This window comes from Asterias amurensis, chromosome 15, assembly GCF_032118995.1.
Source record: "Asterias amurensis chromosome 15, ASM3211899v1".
NCBI classification, from domain to species: domain Eukaryota; kingdom Metazoa; phylum Echinodermata; class Asteroidea; order Forcipulatida; family Asteriidae; genus Asterias; species Asterias amurensis.
The window spans coordinates 14,454,948-14,470,116 of NC_092662.1; the positions used below are offsets into that span (position 1 = coordinate 14,454,948).

The 15,169-nt window shown below is 39.6% G+C and overlaps 2 protein-coding genes across 2 annotated transcripts; one reads left to right on the forward strand and one right to left on the reverse strand.

The window, feature by feature from the left end:
• Positions 1–171: 171 nt before the first annotated feature.
• Positions 172–10,885, forward strand: LOC139948366 (eEF1A lysine and N-terminal methyltransferase-like). The gene is made up of 13 exons (XM_071946507.1): positions 172–219; positions 1,064–1,214; positions 1,872–2,100; positions 2,774–2,982; positions 3,645–3,777; positions 4,287–4,408; positions 5,171–5,314; positions 6,344–6,530; positions 7,469–7,646; positions 8,232–8,452; positions 8,849–8,978; positions 9,252–9,389; positions 10,048–10,885. Exons 2-13 carry the CDS (start codon positions 1,120–1,122, stop codon positions 10,434–10,436), a joined length of 2,175 nt encoding a protein of 724 aa, XP_071802608.1. The 5' UTR covers positions 172–219; positions 1,064–1,119; the 3' UTR covers positions 10,437–10,885.
• Positions 10,886–11,097: 212 nt separating this feature from the next.
• On the reverse strand, positions 11,098–13,779 carry LOC139948368 (uncharacterized). The gene is made up of 5 exons (XM_071946508.1): positions 13,433–13,779; positions 13,170–13,239; positions 12,699–12,761; positions 12,285–12,440; positions 11,098–11,393 (listed from the first exon to the last, which is right to left on the reverse strand). Exons 1-5 carry the CDS (start codon positions 13,610–13,612, stop codon positions 11,329–11,331), a joined length of 534 nt encoding a protein of 177 aa, XP_071802609.1. The 5' UTR covers positions 13,613–13,779; the 3' UTR covers positions 11,098–11,328.
• Between the last annotated feature and the right edge of the window lie 1,390 nt (positions 13,780–15,169).

Below are 15,169 nucleotides of genomic sequence, written 5' to 3' on the forward strand. Positions count from 1 at the left end.
AATTATTAACAATAATTTGCCACAAATGAAGGGTGCAATGGTCACTTGGACTAGAACAAGTTTGTTAGACAGGAGCCTCAAAACTTGTCTGAATTCTAGACTTATTACAACACGTGTGAATACTGTTCACACAGATACAAAAATGTACACAAATCATTGACCTGGCTGACGGTTGTGTTTGTGTCCAATCGTCTCTAGAGTGAAAGTTGCTCAATTAAGGTAAATTTCTGGTTCATTTCATTCTTTATTTACATTAAAAAAGTATCGAATGCGTCTAGGCCCCGTAAGACCCAGTTAGTAAGTAGTAAGTAACCGGGGCCTCCCCCGGCCACCGGGGGTCATCATCATGCGCTTGTCATGTCTGTGGTCCGTGCTTCAAAATGTTGACGGGACGGGGAGGGGGGGAGGGGCGTAGTCAAGGTTTGGACTGGCATACTAACCATCTGAAGGGGGGGGGGGGCAGGTGTCAAATTTTCGAGGGGGGGATGGGAGTAACACAACAACAACCCGGTAGCTGGATCTAAATTTGTTTTACATTTTTACATGGTTTTGTAATATAGTTTAGATTAAATTATAAAATTTATTGAATATTTTATTGTTTATAATTTATAAATCATAAATTTTGATTAGTATGGTATGTGTTCAATTGTTTATTAATTACACATGTGTACCTCACACCAGTCACTAGTCAAATTATTTTTATGGTTTATGAAGCGGATTGGTTAAAATTGAAAAGACTTAAAAAAAACAAAAAAACACATTTTTCCATAGTCTGGCGCCACTTTTCGTTTAATCATTGAAATTAGACCCATTAACTGGGGCGCTGTACTCCTTTTTTTTCTTCGAATTTGTCATTATCGGTCGTACTTGCCTAGAAGTATGACGGATAATGACAAATTAATAAAATAAAAGTACATAGCACCCATGATATATTATACTGGGTCTTAAAAATTGAAATAGTATGAAATTTCTTTTTGGAATCAATAACATGAACCAGTGTCAGAAGTGTCAAAGCCCGATCCATTTTAATTGTTAGTGAATTTGTAATTTTTTTTTTTCCCAGACGGAATGATCATTTGTTCAGACAGTAGTCGGTGGTTAAGGCTTTGAAGGAGTGAAATGGACTTGTACACAAGAAGTCAGCTTGGATCCACCGGTCCCACAGAGTATTGGGATAGTGTTATCAAGAAGCAGGGAACCAATTCAAATGAATGGTAAATATCAATAATAAAAAATCGTTTTGTTTACTATCTTTGACTTTCACCCAGATTCAAATCAGACCAAATTGAGGCTGGAAGGAAACACAGGGATAGGCCGTGTCCGAAACGGCGACTTTGGCTACAGCTTATGGCTAGATCAGTGCGTCTGTCAGTGTTGGAGAATAGGCAGATGCGAACGATCTAGCCTTAGCTGTAGCCGAAGTCGCCGTTTTGGACACGGCCATAGTCTGGCGTGTTGTGGTGAGGGGTTAAGAACACTGGACTCAAGCTTTTGTGTTTCTGATCAGCAGAGTGTGGGTTTGAGTCACGGTTTTGACACTTGTGTCCTTAAGCAAGACATACCATTTTTGCTGTGTTCTTCAGATGTGACGTAAGGTTCTGTGTGTTGTGTATTAAATGAAAAAGAACTCAGTGCACTTTATCGAAAAGAGAAGGGGGTTCGCCCGGGTTACCCAGTTTGATTGGCTGCATATTGCATCACAACAACTTGTAAGAAGGAATAGGTCTTATACTTCAAACCTTCCTTTAAGTCTTCTCTCCACTGGGTTCTTGGTTAGTACAGTGATTAAAGTTTACTTTGCTGCAAGTCCTTGGCTTCACAACCAGAAATGAAAATTAAATCCATATTTTTTTTTTTAAATTTCGTCCTAGGTACGGAGATTACCATGACTTATCAGGCATTCTTCATAAGTACGTCCGACCATCAGACAAGACGCTTTTTATGGGAGACGTTAACTGTAGTCTGAGTGAGAGTCTTTATGATGTAGGTTATCGCTCCCTTGTCAATATTGACAAGAACGATGCCATTGTGAGGCAGATGAGCACTAGGTCGGGCAAGACGAGGCCAGAGATGAAGTTCCTTCAGATGGATGCAGCAGAGGTAAATAACAATTAAAGGAAAAATTTGTCAATAAACAACTTGCATAACTTCGGTTGAGTAAAACGCACTTAAAGGCACTGGACACATTTGGTCATTGTCATGTATGAGGTGAGATAAAAAGTGCTTGTTTTTTCTTTCATTATTTTCTTTCAACTTTGACGAGCAATTGATTCCAAATTTTCACAGGTTTGTTATTTTATGCATGTTAGGATATACCAGGTGCAAAAGTGAGGATACTGGTCTTTGATAATTTACCAACAGTACAACCTCCCTTTAATTGATCAAGTTTTTGGCCGTGAAATGAATTCCTACTCGTGGCGAATAAGATGTATGTAATTCAATTAACCTGTAGAAGTTCCAGGTTTCAGCTTCATACAGTCGTCAAGTTTTTGAGAGAAAAAGTTAAAAACACAGAGCAATGTTTTTAGGAGAGTCGCGTAAATACATTGTACATGCTGAGACGAAAATTGTTTTTATGACATTGTTTTACTAATTTCTTTAATAGTACAGCACCTCAGTCTCTTGCATTTTAAGGGAACATTTAAAGGAATAAGCTTTCTACCATCATTATATTTAAACCATGTAAGTATAATGTACATCTGTGGGCATTGAGTTTTGTGTCGTACAAAAAGTACCCAAACCCTTTAATGAAAATCATGTTTTACCTCCATAGATAAAACTTGAAGACGCCTCATTCAACGCTGTTCTAGACAGAGGTACAGTCGACTTCCTCCTTGAAGAGGACAATAAGGAGGCCAGACTAAAAGCAAGTCGAGTGTTAGGCGAGGTTTGCCGAATCTTGAAGATGGGTGGACGGTATGTGTGTCTAACCCTTGCTGCAGATCATGCAACGAGACACCTACTCAAGCACTTTACTGAGAGGTAGCGTTTGAAATAGTGGCTTCTTATATACAGTCGAATCCATCACTCAGTGATGATCATGGTACTGCAACATTATTACCCCTGGTCACTGGCCCATTTATTTCATTTCTAAAACCATCTAAGCTCCCGGGGAGTTTACAGCCTGTGCTGCCAAACACAGCCCTCCAAGCTAAATCAATCACAAGAACCATCTCCGCTCTCACATACCCCGAGTGAATAGAAGCAAATACAAGTGTCGTGCTCAAGGACACAAACGTCACAACCAGGACAATACCCATCACTTGATGGCTTAACCACCAGGGCCCAATGTCATGAATCTGTTAAGCAGAAAATACTGCTTAGCAAATTTCTTTGCTGGGCAAGAAATGAGTGGGGCACCAGTTGCAACATTGTAAACGCTTGATGACATTTTGGCTAACGCAGTTCCTGCTAAGCAAGATTGCTCTGTGTTTAGCACATTTTTGTGCTAACAGGCTGTATGAAATTGAAAACCCATGCAGGTAACTGCTCAGCTGCGACACTCCAAATAGAAGCGCCATGCTAAAAAGACTTGTGTCCTGTGTATGTCATGCTCCCAAAAGTGTTATAAAACTATACAAATACTCTTTTTCACAGTATAAACTGGAGTTCAGACTGTATGATATTTCTTAATTTTTTTCCAGTGGGTGGTTGGTACGACTGCACAAGATATCAATTGAGGGCCGTGAGGAAAATGATGCAACAAAACCGACTTGCAAAGTTCCAGTTTTTGCATTTGTCTTTACCAAGTTCAAGTCAATGCCAGGCATTCAAATGGTATGTATAGTTATTTTCTGAGATTCATTTTATAGTTTTGAATTACCAAATCATGATTTAACAAACAAACGAGCATGAAAATCAATTGCCCATGTGTTTCAGGGCCCAATTTCATGGCTTTGCTTTACTGTAAGCAAAGTATTAGCGCTTAACAGAAGCAAGGACTTCCTTACTCACGTCTAGCGTATTTCCAGTTAGCAGGGAATTTTGTTCCATTGATTTAAGATTTAGCAGATATCCATTTTGAAATTCACAGATGTTGCTCCTCATTTTTCATGAATGAAAACAATAGTATCAAGTAATAGGCACCAATCATGACCAGAATGGTTTGGTTATTACCCAAGTTGATGATTGGCCCAACTACAGTTGGGTGGGTTTGACCAACTTGGGTTGAGCCTGTCCCAGCTATTGTTTAACTGAGCCAACCTTAGTGTACTCAAGTTGGGGCAGGCGGGCCAACTATGGTTATGTCTACTAACTCAAATTGGGATGTCAAACTTTCCTTGCAGCCTCTGGAGCTGTGTATGACGGACAGTGCCACCCCGGACAGAGTTAACTCAATAGAGATTATCATGACTGTTATTGAAGAGTGCAAACACTACGCCATGGTCAGACAGATTCTAAATACAACGTGAGTGGAGAGAGAGATTACCTTATTTTTTACTCTTTCAGTGCCCGCTTTTGTTTACTTTTTGAACCTTAAAATGCCAAGCTTTTCAATTTTTTTTCCAAATTCTGTATATAAAATTAATAATTCTTTCTTACCAATCAAAATGTATCTTGCCGATTTGTGTTGCCTTGGTACATGTACATCCCAAGGTCAATAGTATTTCGTGAGTGTTAATGCCTCCTCTTGGTAACATGAATATTATGTATCAGACATGTACGATAATGGCACTTTCAGAACACATAAAATAACATGTACAACATTGGCACTGAAAGAGTTAAAGCCATTGGACACTTTCGGTAAACAGTGTTGTCCTAGGCCCACACTTCGTGTACCACAACTTATATATAAAGTAACAAACCTGTGAAAATTTAGGCTCAATTGGTCATCGGAGTCGGGAGAAAATATCGGGAAAACCCACCCTTGTTCCCCCACGTTTTGCCGTGTCATGACATGTGTACATCCGTAATTCTCGCTATCGAGAATTGATATTGTTTTAATGTTTTCTCAAAAAGTAAAGCATTCCATGGAATAATATTTCAAGACAAGTCTGTCACCATGACCTTTCAGTAAACCCGGTAAATGATTTGTAAATCTGTGAACTTTCAATTTTTTTTTTCTGTACCGAAAGTGTATAATGGCTTTAAAGGGGCACATTTTCTTCGGATTGGGTGCTTTAAGGCTATAAAAAAACCAATTCTTTGATTGTTTATTTCTGATGAACAGGTCTGTAACGAAAGATGACATATCAGTTCGGCTGTACAGTAAGACCAATCCAGATAGCCCGAGGTATACCATGCATGTTGTAGACAGTGACAGAAACTACAGCGCCTCAAAGAAGTTTGGGATCTTCATAACGCCACAAGGAAGGTGAGGAGAACTGATGAGTCTAAGAAGTGTTGTGGGGTACAACAAAGACAAATTGACTAGAGTGGGATTTGAACCCATGACCTCCAGATTAATGTGCCAGCGCTTTACTACTTGAGCTATAGCACTATGTTGGCAGTCTCCCTATTTTGTAAATATTTCAATTTACCCAGTCAGTTTCCTTTGTGGTTTATTATTTGAAATCTTTGAAATGTTGTTTAAGGAAGGAAGGGATGCTAAATTATAGGGAAATTAGAAAGGTGCTGATAATTATGACTAATAAAAACAAATAATTATTGTTTATTTATAAATAATATTAACTTGAAAAAAAGGGAGGCGGCATCCAAAAAGGAAGCGGGCGTGGACGCATAATTTTTGTTTTATGGCCATAAATTTGGCTCAAATTGATCAACCTATTTTGAAAATGTTGATTTTGTACCATTGTCCACTTTTTTGATTGCCTTGCCCCTGCAAATGAGCAAGGTGTGTCGTGGCTGAGCGGTTAAGAGCACCGAACTTGAGCTCTGGTGTTTCTGTTCAGCAGAGTGTGGGTTCGAATCCCGGTCGTGACACTTGTGTCCTTGAGCAAGACACTTTACTATAATTGCTTCTCTCCACCCAGGGGTAAATGGGTACCTGTGAGGGTAGAGTTGGTTTTTGTGATTGATAAGCTTAGTGTTCTACATATTTAGCGGCACAGGCTGTATACGTACACTCCCAAGGGAGCTGAGATGGTTTAATGAATGATTTAAGGTCCAGTGACCAGGGGTAATAATGATGAAGCGCCATGAGTGTCACTGCGTGACGGACCTGAGCGCTATATGAGAAGCCACTATTATTGTTATTATTATTTTACCCCGTGCAAGAGCCACTCCTGCTCCTGAGTAGTGGTAATCTGTTAAACCCTGGGGTATTCTTGAAAAGTACAACTAGTACCCCGTGGAGTGAAGACAAACTGTGTAAGTGCTCCGGGGTAACTGTGTGAAAAGGTTTTTAGTGATCCTCATTTTTTTTTTTTTTTTTCATCTTTAGAGAGACGGAGTGGATGTTTTGTACAGAGCGGGGTCGGGAGACATTAGCAGAGTCGGCGGGTTTCCAGCGACTTCTAGTCGTCTCTCTTCACCGTGATCACTCCTACACTAACATGGATGCTATCAAAGCAGAGCTGTCGAGTAAAGTCATGGAGTTAGCTCCTCCGGGAATGCAGGACAATGTTCAGGTAGCAATCTTTGTATTAATTTGTTTTCACCCTTACACTGATGTGTATTAAGCGCTGTGTACTCGTACTTTGCTGAGTTCTGTGAAAAAAGAAAAGAAAAAAAAAGTGTTAAGTGTCCTCGCCTACTTTCTTTTAAGCAGCCGCCTCCTTTTTTTCTTTTTTTGTATGACTTTTTTTTTTCTTTTTTTTCTTTTTTTTTCTTTTTCAACCCCCCCCCCCCTCCAAAATTTACCAGAAACAAATATAAATTGTAACGCTCTCAGCAAAAAACATCATTTAAAAAAATAACTCGGCCGTTTGTAGAAAAAAAATGTGTCGGGTGGCAATTTAAAAAAAAAAAAATAACTCTGCCTTCCATTTTTGGTTTGCCTTACACTTTGGTGGGATTCGAACCCTTGACCTTTGCATTGTATATCTTAAACTGACACTGCTCCAACATCTTCTCTAATAATAATATCTACCAAACAAGGTACTCAAGGCGCTGAGTATATACAAACTTTCAGAAAGAAAGGTTATTGCAGTGATGAATTTTGAGTCCCAATTATTTAGCACCTTATAAAGTGTTTACAAGGTGCTACGGCGCATACAGCAGCCACTGCTAGGAACACCGGGGCGAATCCCTTCTCTTTTCGATAAGTGCATTGGGTTCTTTTACATGCGATACTAAACACATGGGACCAACGGCTTTACGTCCCATCCAAAGGATGAAGCAATGGTTAAGTTTCTTGCTTAAGGACACAAGTGTCACGGCTGGGGATTCAAACCCGCACTCTGCTGATCAGAAACACCAGAGTTTGAATTCGGTGCTCTTAACCGCTCGGCCACGACACTTCCACAGGTATCGTCAGCAAAGTCCAAATTGAATTATCGTTGAATTGCTCTTAATTTTACTTGCTCTTAATTAAACACAAACAATTGTTTCTTGTATTCCCAACTAGGTGCCATTTCTGTCGATCGGTGACGACATAGGACATCGAGAGGTATGCTATAGAGGTAACAGTCCCCTGACTGGGGACTTTGTTGTTGAAGATGTGACGGATGGTGAGGATGTCTACAGGAGGCTTGTGTTCCTGAGCGGGGTGGTTTTAGTGCAGTCACAGTCTCGTCTTATAAAAGGTGATTATGAGGTACAAATACCTCTATGGCTGTTACCTCAATGGGTGATAACATCATGATGAAATGCTTTAATTAAACAATTCTTTATAATGAACTTTTTAGTAGTTTTTTATTTGTTTATTTGAAATTTAAAGTTAAGCCACAAGGGAAACTGATTGGATAAATTTCAAACAATCAAGACAAATTGACTAGAGCAGGATCTGAACCAACGACCTGCAGATCAAGGTGCCGGAGCCATCTAGCCCTACGTTGGCGGTCTCCCTACTTTCCCCTCTGTCAATATCTTTGGTCGAGGGTGCCCGTCAGAAGCCATACAACCATTAATTGCCGTGTAGCCAGGGATCACACCCAAGTTTACGGTACAACCTCAGAAGCAACAGCCAGGGGATGCAACTGTTTTATTTCAATTATCAAGTTATAAACCACAAGAGAAATTGACTGGAAGTTGGCATCATAGGGCTAGATAGCTCAGTCTGTACATGGCTGGCACATAAACTGGAGGTTGTTGGTTCAAATCCCACTTGAGTAAGATTGCTTTTGTTCCACCCCAAATTATTTGTTTACTTGTGTTTTTGTTTTTCAAAGAACGACCACGAAAAGGGAGACATAAACAAAAAGCCAAAGCATCATCAAACCAGATGGTGATCGACCACGCCTTCCTTGAGTTTGACTTTCATAAGCAGATGGTGGCCGGTCTAGCCCTCGTCCCGAAATTCCTACAGCTCCTTGCTAATGAGATGCGCATATTGATCATTGGTCTGGGTGCTGGCAATCTCCCCATGTTTCTGTATCACCATTTCCCAAAGGTATGTACGTAGCCAGAGGAATGTGTTCAGGTTATTTTGCTTATGCCACTTAAACTGTAGTTAAGTTATTAAAATGTGAAAAATAACTTAGTTGAAGGTAGGAATTGATATTCCTCTATATAACAGTCTAGATTGTTTTGTAGAATGGATAGAAACATCCACCAGGCAAGGAGTTTCAAATAGATGCAGTACATGGAATAAAGCTGTTGGAATAGCTGTTTGTTCTACAAATCACCAAATAAAGAGTGAATGGATGAGAAGAAGCAGAAAGTCTGGGTTTACGCTCAAAAACTTGTGATACATAGGTGGAACTAGGTCAGACACACTGGTGGCACATTTAACATGAAAACATCTGTAGAAATGCTACTAATGATTGATTGTGTGGTCTGCCATCAGCTCCAGATCGATGTAGTTGAGCTGGACGGTGCGGTTGCCGACGTTGCCAAGTCTTGGTTTGGTTTCATTGAGGACCAACGTATGAAGGTTTTCGTCGAAGATGGGTTGAAATTCATCCACAACGCTGAAGGTGAATTCTTTTTAAATGTCATATAACATCGGAAGTTTGTGTTTAGAATTTGTTTAAAGGTCAAGTCTTACACTTACATGGTTCACGAGATTCTAACCAAAGTACCTTAACATGAACATAGGACAATTGAAGCATATTTTTAACTTTAGGAGTAATTACCAAATGTATCCCTTCCTTTAAATGTTTGAATCTGCATTTCAGGTTTTTACACCATTCATGCATTTTTGATAAACCATTAGTAATAATAATACTTTGTGTATGAATTTTCAACAGAAAAATCAAGTCCGATGTACCATGCCATAGTGTTTGATGTAGACGCTAAAGATTTAACAACAGGACTAAACTCGCCGCCGAAAGCCTTCATAGAGAAAGACTTCCTGCAGAAAGTTGCCTCTGTCTTAGTCCCAGAAGGTATATTGATGTTAATATTCATATTGACCCCTTGACCCTTGTACATTGGCCATGGTCATTATATGTGTCGAGTGGTTGGGCGCCTAAGACACCCTTTCATGTGAGCAGCTGGACTATGTTGTGGCCGCACCGTTCACAATTCAGCTTTTTAGCTGCAAGAAAGGATGATTAGCCTCCCAAATGATAATAAAAACAAAATTATCAAAAATGCATTTCAGGAAAGATCCATTGAAGAAAAAGGCTTTATTAAAAACATCCTTTTCATCTGACAACTCACACCTGTTATCTCTATGTAATTCCTTTTCCAAATGGTGGACTTAATTGAATCATGCACAAATGAGTAGGGCTGCTGACAGCCCCAGGCAGATTAATTGCTCATCCATAGAGTTTAATGACCCCAAGTATTAATTCAATGTAACTTTGAGAATAGGATGTGTACTTTCCAAGTTTTTGTGGCGAAACTCAGAAATGTTTCAGTGAACCTTTCCTGCAATGTTCGCTGCAAGTAAGGAGGATTAGCCTCCCACTTTAAACTAACAAATTATAAAGAATGGAATGTTACTGTGATAACAGGACCTTGAAGGTTTGAGACGAAATGAACAATTACAAAATAACTATCTTGTTCACTTTCCGTGCGTTTTTTTTCTTTCTTTTTCAGGAGTGTTCATGATCAATCTGGTCAGTAGGGATGACGCGATCAAACAAGACGTCATCGACGACATTAAGACGATCTTCCCTGTCGTGCTCACCAAGAGCGGTGACGATGATGTGAACGAAACACTCTACGCAATCTCAAGGTGTAAGGATGCGGGTATTGCAACCGAGGCCCCCTCAGTGACGTCGTTATCGAAGTCTTCTCCATCGTCAAAATTATCCCAAGGACAATCAGCGTCTACCCTTCAGGATGTCTCCTCGGCAACAGAACTGCTTAAGAGATTGCCGAGGTTCGGTAAGGACCTTCAGAAGGCAGCACAGTCAGCGCATAAGGGAGTCTGGGATCCTGACACGGACTTCAGCGCACTGATGGGAAAACTGCAGATCAGGTAGCAGGGTACGGGGCGCGATGATCCGGAAGGACCGGAATAGTTTCCCCGACTCTGTTTTTCGTTTTCTTGCCACTCGAGTAACTCTGTTCATAGGCAGACAACTGACTGAATGCTTCTTTTTGGGATCTTCCATTTTTGCTCAAAGAAAACCTTAAAATGTGAGTCAATGACCCAATCAAGTAACCAGACGTAAGAAAACCATGGCTGGTGAACTTGTTATCGTAAATGCGCCAGATGCTGTCGTTGGGCAAAGATATGCCTCCTGAAGTCAGAGAGGGCACTGTTTTAACAAAATTGTGACATCACAGGCCTGGATTGGTTTTTTATTTTGAACATATTGAAAGGGCAAGGGCACTTTCACTGGAAAATTTTAAAGTCAATGAGAAACTTTTGAAGGGCAGTAAGGCCAACACCAGGGGCAAGGGAGGACATGTACTCTGTGGCCTTGATGTAATTCCAGGCCAGACATCATCTAACATTATCTTCTACAGCGTGCTGTGAAATCTTTCACTGCCTACATCTTTTATGAAGAAGGGAATTTAGTACTGTTTCCTCAGAAGTCACTTAAATTATTAGTATGCAAATCACTAGTTATAAAAACACAAAGACATTTGTGACAGCTGCTTTTTAAAGTTTTTAGTGTGGGATTTAATGAGAGTTACTTTCCATAGATTTTCTGTGATTTGTTCTTTTAAAACTAAGTGTCCCTGTCAGCTGAAAAACTTGCGGGAAAAATGTACTTGGAATGTTATGGAGAGGGCACTAATGTAAAGCGCATTGATATGGTTGTTGTAATATGCGCTGTATAAGAAGTAGTTATGAATATCTCTTGCATGTGCAGTTATTGCAGGGATTATAACAGAGGGTTAGAAAGTATTCCCCAAGTTGCCGGGCTAGTTGTTCTTGCCATTCTCTGTGTTCTCATCTGGGGTTGCAATGGGTGGTAGGACATTCGGCACTAGAACGAAGAAGAACAATTAAATATGAAGTTATTTAAAATCCAAATTGTAGGGAGTCGAGTCGTCCCTGAGTTGTTAAAAGCGCCAGACTCAAGCTCTGGGGCCAATTTTCATAGCCCTTTGTAACAGTAGGAAAGTTTTCCTGCGTACTAAAAGCAGAACAGTTTTTGCAGAATAGATACCAAAATATTGAAAGTTTTGTGAATTGTTTGATTGGAGAGAGAAATACATTTCCTTTTGCCACCCCCCCCCCCAATTAAATTTTAAAGATATTGCGATTAATAGAGTATCAACTTTTAAGTTGATACCAAAGGCACTGGACACTATTGGTAATTACTCGAAATGATTGTTAGCCTAAATAAAAAACTTACTTGGTGATGAGCGACGTAGAGCTGTTGATAGTATAAAACATTGTCAGAAACGGCTCCCTCTGACGTAGTTTTGAGAAAGAGGTAATTTCTAACTCAAAAGACTCCAGGCCTAAAGCCTTTTATTTCTCACTCATATAATAAAAGCTTCAGCAAAGCCTTATATTATGCATCTGAAAGCACACAGGTTTTTTTTTCTTTCATTATTCTCTTGCAACTTCTACGACCAATTGAAGCCAAATTTCCACAGGTTTGTTATTTTATGCAAATGTTCGGATAGACCAAGTGAGAATACTGGTCTTTGACAATTACCAAAGGTGTCCAGTGTCTTTAATTGCATGATAAACATTCTGTTGGTGCTGGGTTAATTAATACATAAACAAATATGTACATGACAAATGAAGGGGAGATATTATATGTAAAATAAAAAATTGTGATAAAAAAGGAAGGAATGACACAAGAATGTTAGTTTACTCAAATTGACCTAGCATTTACAGTTTGCCAGAAATGCCTTGACTTTACCTATTCCCCTGGCAGGCACTGTGCATGTATAAGGCGTGTTGCCGAAGCGGGTAGTCTTCTGCTTAGCGTCTATAAGCTGTGGGAACGCCCGGGCTGGCTCCTCATAGCTACGGCGTGATGTAGAGTCCAGAGTGTAGCGAATCTCGGGAGGTTTTCCTTCAAGCCAAAAACATAGGTTTTAAAATTGGGGATCAGGGCCCAATTTCATGGCTCTGCTTACCGTTAGCACAGAATCGGCGCTTACTGAAGCAGGGAATTCGTTGCCATGCAGCAAAACATTTCACAGATTTCTTATTTCATCCTTAGCACAGGGACTATTTTGTCAGCTATACGAATCCTGTGTAAAACCTTATTTAAAGTTCATTCATCGATGAGGGGAAAAAACACAGTTTTAGGGATAAATAGCAAACAAACCACTTGGTGCTCTTGGTAGCGTCACCTTCCTGCTGTCACGGCAACATGTCCAATTCGTCGTTCCTGAAAAATACATGAAGAAATAAAAGCTTTAATCTTGGCTTCGTATCAAGATAGAATCACAAAAACTCTATGGCTTCTGCTTGAACTGTTCTGCCATCTTTTTGCTATATTATTTTGAATTAATTTCATCCTGATCTTTCTTGTGTCAGAAGCTGTATGTCTTATGTTCGTCTGTCCTTTTGTTTGCATGTCTGTCTATTTGTTTTGTTTCTTTGTCTGTCCGTCTAGTAACGATATTTTTACAAGTTTTTGCTTATCAAAACAGCCCCATCCTACTCTAGTTATTACATTTATCCAAACTGCTAGTTGTTGCTTTTACTTTACTCCAAACTTGCTTGTACTTGTCCATGTTTCATAGAAGTATGGAATTAAATATGTAGAAAATGATTTGAATTGAAAAATACTTACCTATGTGGTTGCTCATTTCTGGAAACCGTGACCGGAAGAGATTGAAATCTGGACTCCATATACCAAAGGTCTGTTTGGATTTGAAAACAATTATAACATCTGTAAATGCTAAGTTAAAATAATGGTATGTTAATTTCTGTTTTTCCTGCCAGTTTCAGCAATAAATTCGTTCATGGTTATGGTGAAATTTAATTTTCCTTTTGGATTCAAACCCACAACCCTTGTAACTGCAAGTAGTCCACAAATTTACAAATGATTCTTACGTGATTATCCTTATTGTACGGGCTCTGATACACCAGACCTATCGAATGTGGATTTTGCCGCCGTGTTGGCGAGAAAATCCTCGGTATGGATCGCTGCTTCGTCTGGTCATTTGTACAGGAGAAGTCGGTAAGTGTTGTAGTCCGCGGACGTCTATAACGTCGGGTGAACACGTTAGCCATGCTAACAAATTGATCGGCTTCTGTTAATAATCATTCAGATTACAGTTACTGTATATTTGTTTTTCGCCAAATGTTTTGTGTAAAATTAATAATTGCTCTCATGAAGTACACTTCCCAAACGAAGTATGTTTAACACCAAAATCATGCAATGTAGTTGACAACGTGCGCAGCTAATCAGTGTAGTTACGCGCGTTTTTCTTTTGTGACGTCATCAAATCAACGCAGCTAATGAGTGAAACAGTGGAAAACGCAAAACAGGTTCGTACGCGCAGCGAACAGGTCTGACCAATGAGCAACCTTCTTTGACACGCACACTTTTTGGTCGCACAAAAACACTACTTGGTAACGAGCAATGGAGAGCTTTTGATAGTAGAAAAAAAAAATCGTGAGAAACGGCTCCCTCTGAAGTAGTTTTTTGAGATCAAGGTAATTTCTCACTCAAATATATGAAGACTTTAGCCCTAAAGCCTCATTAGGCTCACAAATTTGTGCAACAAGGGTGGTTTATCCTCCTTTATTCTCTCGTAACTTCGATAACCAATATTGAGTCAAAAAACGACAAGGGGTACCTCCAGCCATTTTTATCAAAAATAGGCAAAATATTGAAAAAAAAACGACAAGGATAAATAAAGTCCAGCCGTTTGATCCAATTTAGGCCAAAAATTGAAAGAAAAAAAGACATGGGGTAAGTCGAGCATTTTTATCCAATTTGGCCCCCCAAAAATTAAAAAATAACAAGGGGTAAGTCCAGCATTTTTATCCAATATGAGCTCCAAAATGACAAAAACTCACAAGGGGGGATGTTTATCAAATGTTGGCCCAAAACTGAAAAAATCACAAAGGGGTAATAGTCCAGCTCTTATTAGCTGCGTTATAACTATTACCAAAGAAAAAAGTTATAGGATTCATCCTGGAACCAACTTCGCCAAGACCAATAATCACAACCCACAAGCCTACTGCGGGTGTTGATAACCGAAATAATATAGGGCAGAGAGACAGTCTTCCGTTTCTTATAATCTTATTCGTTTTCTCAAGATACATTTGCTTAATTTTTATGATAAAAAATTGCCCTTATGCAAACACTGTCTTCAAATACTTAACTAAAAACAAAAAAGGACCTGTAACATTCCGTCTATGATGCCGTGTGTTTAAAATTTTTTGCTTAATTGTCTTTGATTTATTATTCTTCTCAAGTACCATGTGGCACCGTAGCTAAACAAAGTACGTGTTGGTCTGAGACCTACGAGACCCGGGTTCAATTCCCGTGTGCGTCTCTTTTCTTTTTGCTTGGACGAAGTGAATGAATTATATAAGTAGTATACAAATCATCTCCAAACACCAACGGGCACTGTGGCGACACGGTGCACTGGATAGTTCAATTGCGTGCTATCCAGAGCTGGTACACCGGTTCGAATCCCGCCCGTACCAAGAGGGACATGACTTTTACTGCTTGCACCAGTAATGGATTGGGGTCCGTCATGTCTATCCCCAAATTAGGTGTGGATGAAAATATTCCGTGTGGGAGAGTAAAGGAGGGACCGGGACTGCAAGTCCCTT

Coding starts and splice junctions, on each gene's coding strand:
- LOC139948368 (XM_071946508.1), bottom strand. CDS start 13,612: ATGGCTAACGTGTTCACCCGACGTTATAGACGTCCGCGGACTACAACA. Junction 13,240..13,432: donor CGTACAATAAGGATAATCAC/GTAAGAATCATT, acceptor AAATCCAAACAG/ACCTTTGGTATATGGAGTCC. Junction 12,441..12,698: donor GCTACCAAGAGCACCAAGTG/GTTTGTTTGCTA, acceptor TTTGGCTTGAAG/GAAAACCTCCCGAGATTCGC.
- LOC139948366 (XM_071946507.1), top strand. CDS start 1,120: ATGGACTTGTACACAAGAAGTCAGCTTGGATCCACCGGTCCCACAGAG. Junction 2,983..3,644: donor CTCAAGCACTTTACTGAGAG/GTAGCGTTTGAA, acceptor ATTTTTTTCCAG/TGGGTGGTTGGTACGACTGC. Junction 6,531..7,468: donor GAATGCAGGACAATGTTCAG/GTAGCAATCTTT, acceptor ATTCCCAACTAG/GTGCCATTTCTGTCGATCGG.